This window comes from Gracilinanus agilis, chromosome 4 (genome assembly GCF_016433145.1).
Source record: "Gracilinanus agilis isolate LMUSP501 chromosome 4, AgileGrace, whole genome shotgun sequence".
Taxonomy (NCBI): Eukaryota; Metazoa; Chordata; class Mammalia; order Didelphimorphia; family Didelphidae; genus Gracilinanus; species Gracilinanus agilis.
In genome coordinates, this window is record NC_058133.1 from 369,129,347 (window position 1) to 369,142,483 (window position 13,137).

Consider the following 13,137-nt stretch of genomic DNA (forward strand, 5'->3'; position numbering starts at 1 on the left):
AAGAAAGAAAGAAAGAAAGAAAGAAAGAAAGAAAGAAAGAAAGAAAGAAAGAAAGAAAGAAAGAAAGAAAGAAAGAAAGAAAGAAAGAAAGAAAGGAAATTTAGTAGAGTCAGTCCCTGAGTCAGGATGATCTGGATTCAAGATTGACCTCCAATACTTACTGGCTATGTGATTCTGATCTTTAACCTATCAATATATATGATAGTTTCAGGGTAAAAGACATAAAAAGTAGGAATGAGCACCTGGGAAATTTGTGAAGACATCATTCAGTGTATCTAGTAAAACTAGATTGAAGAATTTTATTTTGTTAGATTATTTTCTCACTGTCCCATAGCTCTTATTTTTTCTCAAGTATCCAATTTACAGTAACTCAGATCTATAGAAGCATGCTAAAGGAATACCTAGATGACTCATTGGCTAGAGAGCCAGGCCTAGAGATGGGAGGTCCTGGGTTCAAATGTGACCTCAGATACTTCTTAGCTATGTGACCCTGGGCAAGTCACTTAACCTTCATTGCCTAACCCTTACCACTCTTCTGCCTTGGACCCAATACACAGTATTGCTTCTAAGATGGAAAGTAAGGTTTTTTCCAAATCTCTGATTTTGTGCTTCTTCCACTAATGGATCATTACTTTTCATACCTCAGTAGATGTTTTATGGATTACTGTAACAAAAAGAAAGAAAAATCATGTTCTGATGGCAACTGTCTGATGATGAATCTCTATGAACTTAACTAGCTTTGGGGTGACTGGTTATGAGAAGAGAGATCCTTCACCATCAGATAGAATATAGCAAAAATCCTCTGAATTACTGAATTGATGCTAAGTATTGATACTAAGGCAGAGGGTAATAGTTATTGGTGGGAAGGGTGTTTAAGTGCCTGTATCCCTAAACTAAAACATTTAATTTTTTTTCTTTTGGGAGATACCCTGAAGCTCCTTCCTGATACCCCACTACACTAATCTCTCCCTATTTTTCTTTCTCCTCTTAATTAAGATGTTTTACTAGCTTAGTATCCATAGAGTACATAAGAGAAGATGCTACACTCCTTTAAAGAGGCAAAGATGCTGAGTAACTCAACACAACCAGTCAAACCAGTAGGGTTCTATAAAAATGCTTACAGATGATGGAGTGTAGCAAACAATAAGGACCAAAAGGTCTCTGGAGAAAGAAGCATCCTATGATGGATTCAAGTTTCAGCAGCATTCTTTGTTCTCTACAAAGGAGTGGAAGCTTTATCAATACTTTGATTGCAATCCTAACGATATGTGGACAACAACTTTTCTCTTCTTTCACATTTAGCTGCCCCTGCCAGCCTGGAAACAACCTCTATTATGGCTCAGCTTTTCTCATTATTCCAGCTCTGGTTCTCCTGGTTATTGGCTATGCTCTGAGAAGTCAAACGTGGATGATGACCAAGGAAAGCTGTTGTAGCTCTTCTCCTCATCTGCGCTCTGTGAACTCCTTGCAACGTAAGCTTGCATGCCTCACGTTCTTTAGCATTACAGGGAGGGCTCTGGTAGCTCCACTGACGTGGCTGGCAGTGACTCTGCTGACAGGTACCTACTACGAGTGTGCAGCAAGTGAATATGCCTCAGTGGAAGAATATAACGTGTTTAACAATTTTAGTGAGCCTGAACGCCAAGAGATTCTGGCTGAATTTCCATGCTTTGAACAGATTCCTCCTAACATGCTTACAGTGAGAGATGAAGTGGCTCTTCAGCTCAGGTATCAGTCACAGGTGAGTTACTGTTCTTACTGTCAAACCAACTATCTCATAGGAAACCAGAAAGATTTCTCTTTTCTCTTTTTCATATTTTTTGGAGGGTAATGCAGAATACAAACTAGTCTCATCTAAAGTAACTATGCCCTTTTCCTAAGGGGAAAAAAAACTTTACTGAAATTTAACATTTTTTTCAATGAAGTGTAGATATGGTTTTACTTGCAGAAAGGCAGAGACAATATGTCATAGAAGATATGACACGATTTAGAATCCCAAAGTCCTGGGATTAAATCCCATTTCAGACACTTACTATGTGGCCCTGGGCAAGTCACTTAAAAATGGCAAAAAATGGCTTTGTGCTTCACAATCTCCACATCTACAAAGTAAGAGGGTTTGGACTTGATGGTATCTAAGTTCTCTTCCACCTCTAAATCTATGTTCCTATGAGTTATGATCCTAAAATGGACCTATAATTCTCAGGCATTAGAATTAGGACAGTGATAGAAGACAGTAGAGAGGCATATTTCCACATCTATAGTTTGACAATTCATTCAAAATATTTTTAAAGATTATTTAAGAAAACTGATTCCTCACCACTTCCACCATGTTCCTTCTCTCCTCTTCTCCTCCCAGTCCCACACCATACAGAGTAGTCTAGATTTCTTTGAAAACTATTAAAGTTTTCCAAAACAATCCAATTTCTTATGAGATGGCAAATATTAAGAGATTTTTCCTCTCGTATTTCTAGACTGCTCCTGACCAAAGCTAGGTAGTTGGAGTTACAAGGAAGTAGTTTAAAGAGAAAAATCCAATGAAACAATGTCAAACTGCTATAAGGCTCTAATTATAGAGAGAGTAGCATGTCACCCATTTAAACTGGGCAAGATTTTCTTTAGATGTGCCTCAAAATAAAACTAATACATAGAATTTAAAACAAATGACCATTATATTCAATGTATTTAGCTTGGTCTGTGAGTTGGTCAGGGAAGAGTAGAAGGAAGTAAAAAAAAACAAACTTTAAAATTCAACAGAAATGTGGATTAAAATCACAGCAATCAAAGAAAAAGTAGGATATGCTGGCATTGGAACATTTCATAATAATGAAAATTATCAAAATCAGAATTAACTCAAATCCATTTAGAGATTAAACATAATCAGTGCTTCTCTGAGAAAGAGAACACATAGGTGACATGGAAAAATCTATTGAAGGGGTCAACATGGGCATCTCTTCAACACTTGTAATCCTATGTAGGGAGATTTCCCTCTCCTCACACATAGTTGGATTCATATAGATTATCTGCTAAATTGCCCAGCAGAACTGGGAAGGAAGGTCTCCATTCTGCCTTCAGTCCCATCCTGAAGTGTCTGAGATGATTTTTTTACCTGTCTCACTCTTTCTCGATATCTCACTCTCCCTTGGAATATGTAATGATGAAATATTCCCTCCTCTTGCAGTTTTGTTGAAATGCCCTACCTAGCCAGATATGTAAGCAGTTGTTTGAGACTTGCCAATTTCCACCCACTGAACCATCTCTCTCTGGGTGATAAGTAGACCTTTCTTACATTTGAACAATTTGTCTCCCTTGCTTTATCCAATAATAATAATGATAATAATAATAATAATAATAGCAATCACTTTTTTAAAAGCCTGCAAAACTAAGATAACAAGAAAATAACCTTATTCCCCCCTTACCCTCATACATATTAATGAAATCATCACAGACTGCTCCCACATAAAAACTATTTCATAGTCCTATTGAAGTATGTTTTACACATGTCATAAACCATCCTAATGAATTAATTTGTTTACAAAGAAGAATCGGTATATAACACTCTAGGAAGAAGACAAGGTTAAGGCTATAAACAAAAACCACTTAGGAACATAACATCATTATTCAGAAACATTTCTTGTGCTGGTCAAAAATGAATAAATACATAAATAAAAAGGCAGATTCACTCACAGTTAGTGCCCTAATTCCTATTGGTCAATATATTATGAGACACATGGTTGGAACGTATTATATGTCATGACCCTCCCTTATTATCCATCAATACAATCAAACACTGATTGAGGACCCAGAGAGTGCACAGTATTATACTGATGCCAAGACCCTTAGAGCAAAAAGCTGGTTAAACTAACGTTGTATTTTAAGTGCTAGAAAGTGGTACTTACAACATCTTTCAATTCAATTCATAGCTTGAACCTGCTCCAAACTTCATTGACCAAAGACCAAAATGAAATACTAGAGACTCAGTTTCCCATTAGACTAATGCTCCACATCACACAATAACACTCAAAAATGCCCATGAAACATTACTGATTTTTGCCTCCACTTTTGAAACCAAATCCTTGCCATTACCAAGCTTGTGAGATTTTTATATTTGAGATATTTTATCTGATTAACTTTTTTATTTTTTTTAAATTTTTTAATTTGAACTGATTTTTATTTGATTTTAAAAAATTTAATTTGAACTGATTAACATCCTGATTAACATTTAACTTCCTTCTACCTTCTTTTAAATCATGGCTTGTAGATGTGGGGCTGGATTTTGATTGCAGTGGCGACTCTAGTGGCCTTCCTTTCCTGCTGCCTGGCAAGATGCTGCTCTCCACTGACCTCTCTGCAGCATCAGTATTGGTGCACTCACATGAGAAATGAGAGGCAACTGTTTGAAGAGGCTGCAGAACAGCACTGCAGAATTCTGATCACACAACGCATCAAAGAATTGTTTGGTTTTGTGCCTGGGAGTGGAGATGTCAGGCACATTCGGATTCCTTCTTGTCAGGACTGGAAGGACATTGCAAGGCCAAGCCTTGTCTGCATCACTGACAATCAGCAAGGTCACTACAATTTCCTTGGGGAGAGGGTAGATGTGAATTTTGAGGAAGGAAAATCTGAAGCTATTGAACTGACATCCTGATGATAGCATCTTCCATGATGCTGGGCTAATTAATAAAGAATTGATTACCCTCATGATGATGGCATAATTCAACCTCTTCATTGCTTTTCCTCTTGTCTGAAGTTATTCATATAAGTCTATTCTAAATAGTGCTGTCAAGATTGATTTAAGTGACTGCTATATTAATAATCACTTCTCTCTTCAAATTTCCTCCCTGAACATGCTATACCTTCAGCATCCTAGTTAAACCTTTTTCTTTCATTCAAACTCTTTTCTTCACTACTCTCTACCTTCTCTAATTTCTTACTCAGTTCTTTGTAATTAAATTTCTTTTCATATTCAAGCCTCTTCCAACACCATTTTATGTTTTCTAATTTCTTATTTTATTCTCTTTTTTTGATCCCCTTGTCTCCTATCTTTGAATATAAGTATCAGTTCTAAGGCAGAAGAGCAGTAAGAACTAGGCAATTGGGGTTATGTGATTTGCCCAGGGCTGCTCAGCTAGCAAATATCTGAAGCTAGATATGAACCCAAGACTTCCCATCTTTAGGCCTGGAATTCAATCCACTGAATCACCTACCTGCCCTTCATATCATTCATATTTAAATAATTTCTTCCAACAACTTCCACTCCCCAAAATTCAATAAGTCAAGAAGCTTTAATTAAGCACCCACAATATTTCAAGCACTGTGATAAATATGTAAAATATACAAAAAAGAAAAAAGATCTCTCTCCTTAAGGAACTACCATGCTCATAATGGAAGAGGAGTACAAATACATATACATGTGTATGTACATATAAGATACACATAGAGGAGATGGAAGGTAACCTTAAAAAAAACCACTGGGAGATTTTTTTTCTTTAATGTTTGTCCTATTTTCCTTCTTTCAGTATCTCCATCTCTCAGTACCTCCATTCAGTACCTCCAAGAGATGGACCTTCAGGTCCTTCACTTGCCCTCACAATTGTTTTCTCTTCTGCTTCTCCGAGCTTTATTCTATAGCTGAATCCATGGAAAGGACACACTGGGCTTCAATCTTGAAGGACTGCTTTCAAGATCTGGCTCTGATGCTTGCTAGACGTGATACTTGCTAGATAAGTCACTTTGGATCCACAAATTTCATTATGTTGGGAATTGTAGTGAGAAATAATTAAATGGGAATAGTAATGCTTAGGCTGCCCAGAGTATAGGGTCACCATAAGGAAAGCACTTCAAAAACTATAAGGTACTATACAAAGGTGAGCTATTATTATCATTATATTTGTTGAGTTAATTATCTTTGAAACTCGTGTCTCTCAAAAACCAGGGCAGACAACTCTGAGACTAGTTGCAAGAGAGAAAAACCATACAGGAAACTGAGTCATATGGCTTCTCCAGAGAGAGGATGCATGTTATCATCATCATCATTATTATTAAATTGGATTAATGTAGCACCTTGTGCTAGGGTGCCCTTTTTCTAAGCAGGTTGTAGCAAGCTCCCTTGCTCCATAAAACTTTTGCTCTGGGCTTCCCTCTAGTGATTCTGATTCTTGACCAGATCACGGATTGTATGTTCATCTTCCACATGAGAAACTTAGATTCTCACCCACTTCTTGCTTCCTTACTTTTATGACACCTAAAGAGGAGTTGCCACTGCCTGACTTCTCACTCGCCTTGTCTTGCCATCTGCAACTTCTGGCATCTGTCTTTTTGCCTTGTCTTATTGCCTCCTGACTTGAGTTACAAACACATGCATGGTTGTGTCATCTAATAAACTTGTTCTCTCTCCCCTTCCCCTAAACTCAATATTTGATCATTGAGAGCTGGGACTGGAAAATGTAAAATCTGATGTGACATCTTCTATGGTGAATTTAAGTCAGGCAGTAAGATGAGCAGGCAATAAGACTCGTAACAAAATTCAATCGGCTCTGAGTAGCAATTAACACTTGATAAATTATACATCTGTGGGCATGAGTGTTCCTTTTTATGTGACTTCTGTCCCTCATACCAAACAGAAAGTGAAATATAGAAAAATAAAGCATTTATTTAGTGGGATTAGGAGGTGGTATGATAAACAAAAAAACCATGCTGTGCTTGGAGGTAGGAGAAATTATCTCTCAAATACAGACTTGAACACTGCCAACTCTCCCTCTTCCCCCACCCCTACTCCTACCCAATAGTCATAATAAACCTAGTTCAATTAATTTAACCTCTTTCTGCTTCATTCATAAAATGGAGATGTTAATATATCTTATGTTGGAAGCAGAAGAGGCTAACCCAGATTTACTAAGATCTCTTCCATCTGTGATTCTAGTCCAATGATTCCCAAAGTGGATGCTACCGCTCCCTGGTGGGTGCTGCAGCGATCCAGTAGGGCAGTGATGGCCACACTTTTTTTGTATTACATTCTATTCTAAGTTCAATAAATAGTTTCATAATTTCCAGGGCGAACTAAGTAATATTTTTTTCTGGAAAGGGGGTGGTAGGCCAAAAAAGTCTGGGAACCACTGTTAAGTCCTTTGAGAGCAGAGATTAACTAATTTTTTTGTATTTTTATTCCCATAACCTAACACAGTGCCTGACACACAGTAGGTACTTAGCAAATGCCTGTGAATTAATATATACATATATATGGATATGTGTATAATGTGTGTAAAGTATTCCAACATTCTGCATGAGCTGGTAGATTCAGTATGGACAGCTTCCACATACTGTCGTAAAATGTGGGCATTTAATTGGAACTTATTTAGCCTTCTATTGTCTTTCCTTGACAATCCAACATGTAGGTAGATATGAATATAGAACTAAATAGGCAGAGAAAGAGAGAGAGGTATTATATCTATTTATCTATCTATTTATGACTAACATTCTTGTGTGTAATAAGTAGAGATGGCTACAAAGCTAGATAAGCAGAGAGATAGATAAATGATGGATTAATAGATAGTAAATATTCTCTCAATATAGAAAATGGGTGGATAAATGAATATATATTTATTCTATGTGTATGCATATACACATGTACATAAAACATATATATTTATTTATTCTATATATATATAGAGAGAGAACATACTCACCTGTCTTTGCAGCTATATCTACACACAAACACAACCAAGAGGAAGAGACAGAGCCAGAGAGCCAGAGAGACTTTTTGTTGTACTTTTTTTTAAGTTGGGGAAAGAAAAGTTGCCCTGTCCTGTCACCTAACTCAACAGTTTTGCAGAACCCATCAACACAAGAAGACTCTGAAGTTTCCTGATCTGTGAAATAAAAAGGTTAGACCACAAAACCTCAGAGATCCCTTCCAACTCTAATGTTTCATGCCTCAGATGAATCTGAGATCCTGAATTAGGATATGAAGATTGAATCAACACCATGAACTGCACTTAAAGTTAGCATTCAGGGAGAATGCTACTGCAGAGAATCTCCTGTTGAAAGCCGTTATATGTAAAAAGCCAATTGGAGAAATAGGGTCAAATTTAGGGCCTCTTATCTGGATTCCCTACGTGACCAATCCAGGCTGAGGCAGTCTTTGTGTTTGGTCCTGGTCACCTGAGCCCTGAAAAGCTCTGATACCAGCAGGTAGATTAATCCAAAAACAACTTGACCCCTCCAAGAGGCTATTAGGAGTCATTTAGAGAAACAGAGTCTGTAATAGATGTTTTATCTGGATCCCATTACAAAATCATCGGCAAGTAAAACTGCGTGTATGATTTTTCTGCACTACATGTCAGATGCAGATAGAATGGACCATCTAAGGTAAAAATCTGAGGCTCCTCTTTTGACTCATTTTTAGATCCCCACATTCTCTCAACATTCTTATTGGAAAGCTTTGAGTCCTTAACCAGACCAGCAGCTACTGAGTTAACAATTCCTCTCCTTGACAATTTCTCTCCTTGATAATTAAGAAGCCTGAAACCTAAAAAATATATTACTTAGATAAAGACTGGAGCCGGACAATTTAGTCCAGACTATCTGACCAGGTGCAGATCTGTAAATCAAGGCAGAACGCAATTAGTAAACATCTCCATGAAATTTATTTCTGCTCCCAGAAGTAAACCCTACTAATTGGTGGTTGGAATTTGGCCCTTGTCCTTGCACCCATATCTCTACTTTTTAGACTTTAATGGATTGTGTATGATTTGTAACCCCTTCACAGCTGTTACTCTTTCTTTGTGTTCTTTGTTTGAAACCAGTATAAAATAAAGTCCAAATCCCATAGCATCGGATCAGCATGGGCTAACCTCTAGTTCGGCTGTTCTCAGTTTCTTTTCCTGTCTTAGCAATCCGACGCCGTAAAACGCCACTCAGGACCCCTGCCATATAGAGCTGGTCCTCTATAATCTCCTAAAAACAAAATCAATGAATGAAACAAGTTCAAAGCATTACATCATCAGAAATATGCCTAATAGCCATTCACACCCTAACGCCAGGAAACATTTTCAGTAGCTTCTGGAAGCCTTTTCCTCATCAAACTCCTATAAAGCAATGGCACACTCTTTATAGACTGATCCAGTTCATTTAGGATGGCATAACCTTCCAATTCTCCATTCAAGTCTGACCCCCAAAGCCAGAGAGGTGGTCCTGGGTTCTTGAAGGCTATGCCAGAGGATCCCAAGTTTTTGGCAGGTGTTACCAAGCTGGAAAGCCCTATGATAGCCTGAGAGTGTGTCTGATGAAGACCAGTTCAATGAGGTTCTTCCCCAAATAATGAGGCATTTGGGTGGTCACAGCAACTGATGAAACAATCACATTAAAGCACAAATGGGCCATACTCTGGGTCAGTGAGTCTTAGGATCCTAGATTTAGAGCTAGTAGGAATCTCATTGACCAATTAGTCCACCCCCTCCTCTTACAAATGAGAAAACTGAGGCTCACAGAGATTAAATGTCCTGCTAAGATCACACAGGTAATGAGTATCAGAGTGAACCCAGGTCCTCTGACTCTAAAACCAATGTTCTTTTCACTATACAATGGAAGTGTCCTATACTCACAAAACCATAGATCTTTCGAAGTTCTGAGACATATAACTTGCCCAAATTACTTTCATGAAAAAGGAGTTACAACAATACTTTCTAAGTGTCTCCAAACTTCTTCTAAGGTGGGGCATAAAAGCTTTCTGTACTATTCTATAAAAGAAACATGAAATATCATCTTTACAGTTAAAATAACACATTTTAATTGTGAATTTTAATGCATTCTTCACTCGAAAAGATGAACAAAATGCTTTTTTGACAAAGACTGGGAAATCTAGACTTGTAATGGAACATAAAAGCCATGTAGTGTTAAAAGTTTCTTCTTGCTCTTTCTCTTCTGGGATTTCTGAGTCTGGCTTGCCATTGTTAGCCCAGCGCCCTCTCAGCTTTATGCTCACGCCTAGGGTCTGTCTTCACTCTTTAGGCTCCTGAGGTCTCAGGTCTAGTTGTTCTCAGGGTCAAGCCTCCTAATACTTTGGTGTGTTGTTGTTGTCATTGTTTTTTAATTTGGTTTAACATGCTAAAGTAGAACAAAAGTCAATTCTTCAGAATAGTTTTCAGAATTTATCTAATTCAGAATTCAGCTATTTAGATTCATTTTCTTAACTTCTTTTTTTGGAGAAGTTCAAGAATTATTCAAGAATAATAGTCAAGCTATTAAATAGGATTCATCCCTTCCCCTTCCCATGCCCTCTTTGTGTGTAATACAATATCCTATTTTTCTTATTCATTCAAGTTTCTCTTGGTGTCCTTTACTATTCACCCCCCTCTTTCCCACCCCCATATCATCTTAGACCATTTAGTATTCCAATCTCTCCCTATGAATAATTCTTCTAATTACTATAATAGTGAATGCTATAATGGTGAATAGAGTTCACTACAGAGAATTATACATAACATTTCTCCATATAGGAATACAAATAATTAGATCTTATTGAAGCCCTTAAAGAGGCAAATTTTAAAAATATGAGTTTTCTTATTTTCCCTTCTGTTTCTTATTTACCTTTTCATGTTTCTCTTGATTTTTGTGGTTGGATATCGAACTTTCCATTTAGTCCTGGTCTTTTCTGTGCAAATACTTGGAAATCTTCTATCTTGTTGAATGCCCAAACTTTTCCCTGGAAGTATATAGTCAGGTTTGATGGGTAGGTGATCTTTGGTTGTAGACCCAGTTCTCTTGCCTTTCTGAATATCATATCCCAAGCCTTGCGATCTTTTAGCGTGGAGGCTGCCAGATCCTGTGTGATCCTGATTGGTGCTCCTTGATATTTGAATTGTCTCTTTCTGGCTTCTTGTAAATTTTTTCTTTTACTTGGAAGCTCTTGAATTTGGCTATTATATTCCTGGGGGTTGCCTTTTCAGGGTCTAGAGTAGAGGGTGATCTATGGATGCTTTCAATGTCTATATTGCCCTCTTGTTGTAGAACTTCAGGGCAGTTTTGCTGAATAATTTCTTTTAGTATGGAGTCCAAATTTCTATGAATTTCTGCTTTTTCAGGAAGACCAATGATTCTCAAATTGTCTCTTCTAGACCTGTTTTCTTGATCTGTCATTTTCTCAGTGAGATATTTCACATTTCCTTCTATTTTATCAGTTTCTTGGCTTTGCTTTATTTGTTCTTGCTGCCTTGAGAGATCATTAGAATTAAGGTTTGCTGTTTTGACAGTGAGTCAGATTATTTCATTGACTGACAGCAATTTTATTCTCAATCAATAATTTGGTCAGTCAATCAGCAAGTATTTATTTGACCTTTATTATGTGCCAGGTACTATATTAAATGTTGGGAATACAAAGAAAGAGAAAGATGTCCTTGACCTCAATGGGTTTTCAATCAAATGGGGAAGACAACATAGAATGACTATGTGCATACAAGATATATTATACAGAGTAAATTGGAGGCTTTCTCATTCATACTAAAGGGACTAGGGAAGATTTTTTTTCAGAAGGTAAAAGTTTATATGAAACTTGAAGGAAACCAGGAAAATCAGAATGTAGAGGTGAGGAAAGAGAACATTCCAGTCATAGAGGAAAGCCAAGGGAAAAAAATATTTACTCCATGTTGGTAATCTAATCATTTCAAATGGTTGATGTATTATTTTGCTATTTATTGACATAATACATAGAATATTAGAGCTGGAAGGAATCTCAGACCTAGTTAATATAATAATCGTCATTAAAAAAAACTCATCTTCTGGAAGTCGTAGAATCAATACTAAGTATTGGTTCCCAGGCAGAAGAGCAGTAAGGGGTAGGCAATGGGCGTTAAGTGACTTGCCCAGGGTCCTACAACTAGGAAGTGTCTGAGGCTAGATTTGAATCCAGGATCTCCCTTTTCCAGGCCTGACTCTCTATCCACTGAGTCTTATAGCTGCTCTAATGCTTGTCATTTTAAAGATGTGTACCTAAAGTACCTTAAAATGAAGGAATTTTACCTTCTGTCTTAGAATTCATACTAAGTATTGGTTCCGAGGCAGTAAAGCAGCAAGGACTTGGCAATTGGGGTTAAGTTAATCTAGAAAGTATCTGAGGCCATCTTTGAACCCAAGACCATCTATCTCCAAGCATGGCTCTCAAACCACTGAGCTACCTAGCTGTACCTCCAGTGCGTTTTCCATGATAGCTACTCTTTCCAGATGTTTCTATGTGGAAGTCCAATACATTTGGAAATAGTCACATAGAACCTTTTAAGACCAGAGGATCTCTCACTTTTCAATTATCTAAAGTCCTTTTTCTGTTTGAAATCTGAAAATCCAATAACTTATTCTGCCCCACACTTTGAACTGAAAGCTGTACTGCCCATTCCCACTAAAATTTGTTTGCTTTTACAATACAATGGTCATCCTTCCTTTGACTTCTGGATGACTTCCCCATAGTCTGGTTACAAGGTCTCTTGAACTGTACCATCTGTGCAGAAAAACTAGTTACTTAAAATAAATCTGGTGCTCTAAATACATAGCAATCTATTAATCCATCAATTAATTAATTTCAATCAACAAGCATTGATTAAGCTCATACTATGTCCCAGGCCTTGTGCTAGGCAATGGTAATACAAAGACAAAAAATGAATAGTCCCTGCCTTCTAGAAGCTTACAAAGACATAAATATACAAAACTACACACAAAGTAACTGCAAGGTAATTTGAGGTAAAAGGACTAGCAGCTAGAAAGCTCAGGAAGAGCTTTATAAAGAAAGTGGCATTTGAGCTGAGTTTTGAAGGAAAAAGGAATTCTAAATGGCAAGAGTGAGAAGAAAATTCATTAAAGGCATGGGGGACAGACAGTGCAAAGTTACAGATGAACTACATATATTTTGCATTATATATTTTATATATATATATATGTATATATATATATTACAGAGGAACAGAGTTATATGAGGAATAGCAAGAAGGTCAGGCTAGCTGGACTACAGATATGCAAAAGGCAATAACTCTTAATATAGTGGGAAAAGTAATTTGGGACCAAGTTGTGAAGGGTGACCAAAGGAGTTTGCATTTGATTCTAAAGGCAACAGGAAATCTTTAGAGTTTACTGAATAGGGAAGAGACATGGTTAGAT

At 37.2% G+C, this 13,137-nt stretch overlaps 1 protein-coding gene across 1 annotated transcript; it reads left to right on the forward strand.

Annotated features, from left to right (window-relative positions):
• The first annotated feature begins 1,180 nt into the window (after positions 1 to 1,180).
• CALHM4 (calcium homeostasis modulator family member 4) lies at positions 1,181 to 4,645 on the forward strand. The gene is made up of 2 exons (XM_044677185.1): positions 1,181 to 1,741; positions 4,259 to 4,645. The coding sequence occupies exons 1-2, from the start codon at positions 1,181 to 1,183 to the stop codon at positions 4,643 to 4,645; spliced, it is 948 nt and encodes a 315-aa protein (XP_044533120.1).
• Positions 4,646 to 13,137: the final 8,492 nt, after the last annotated feature.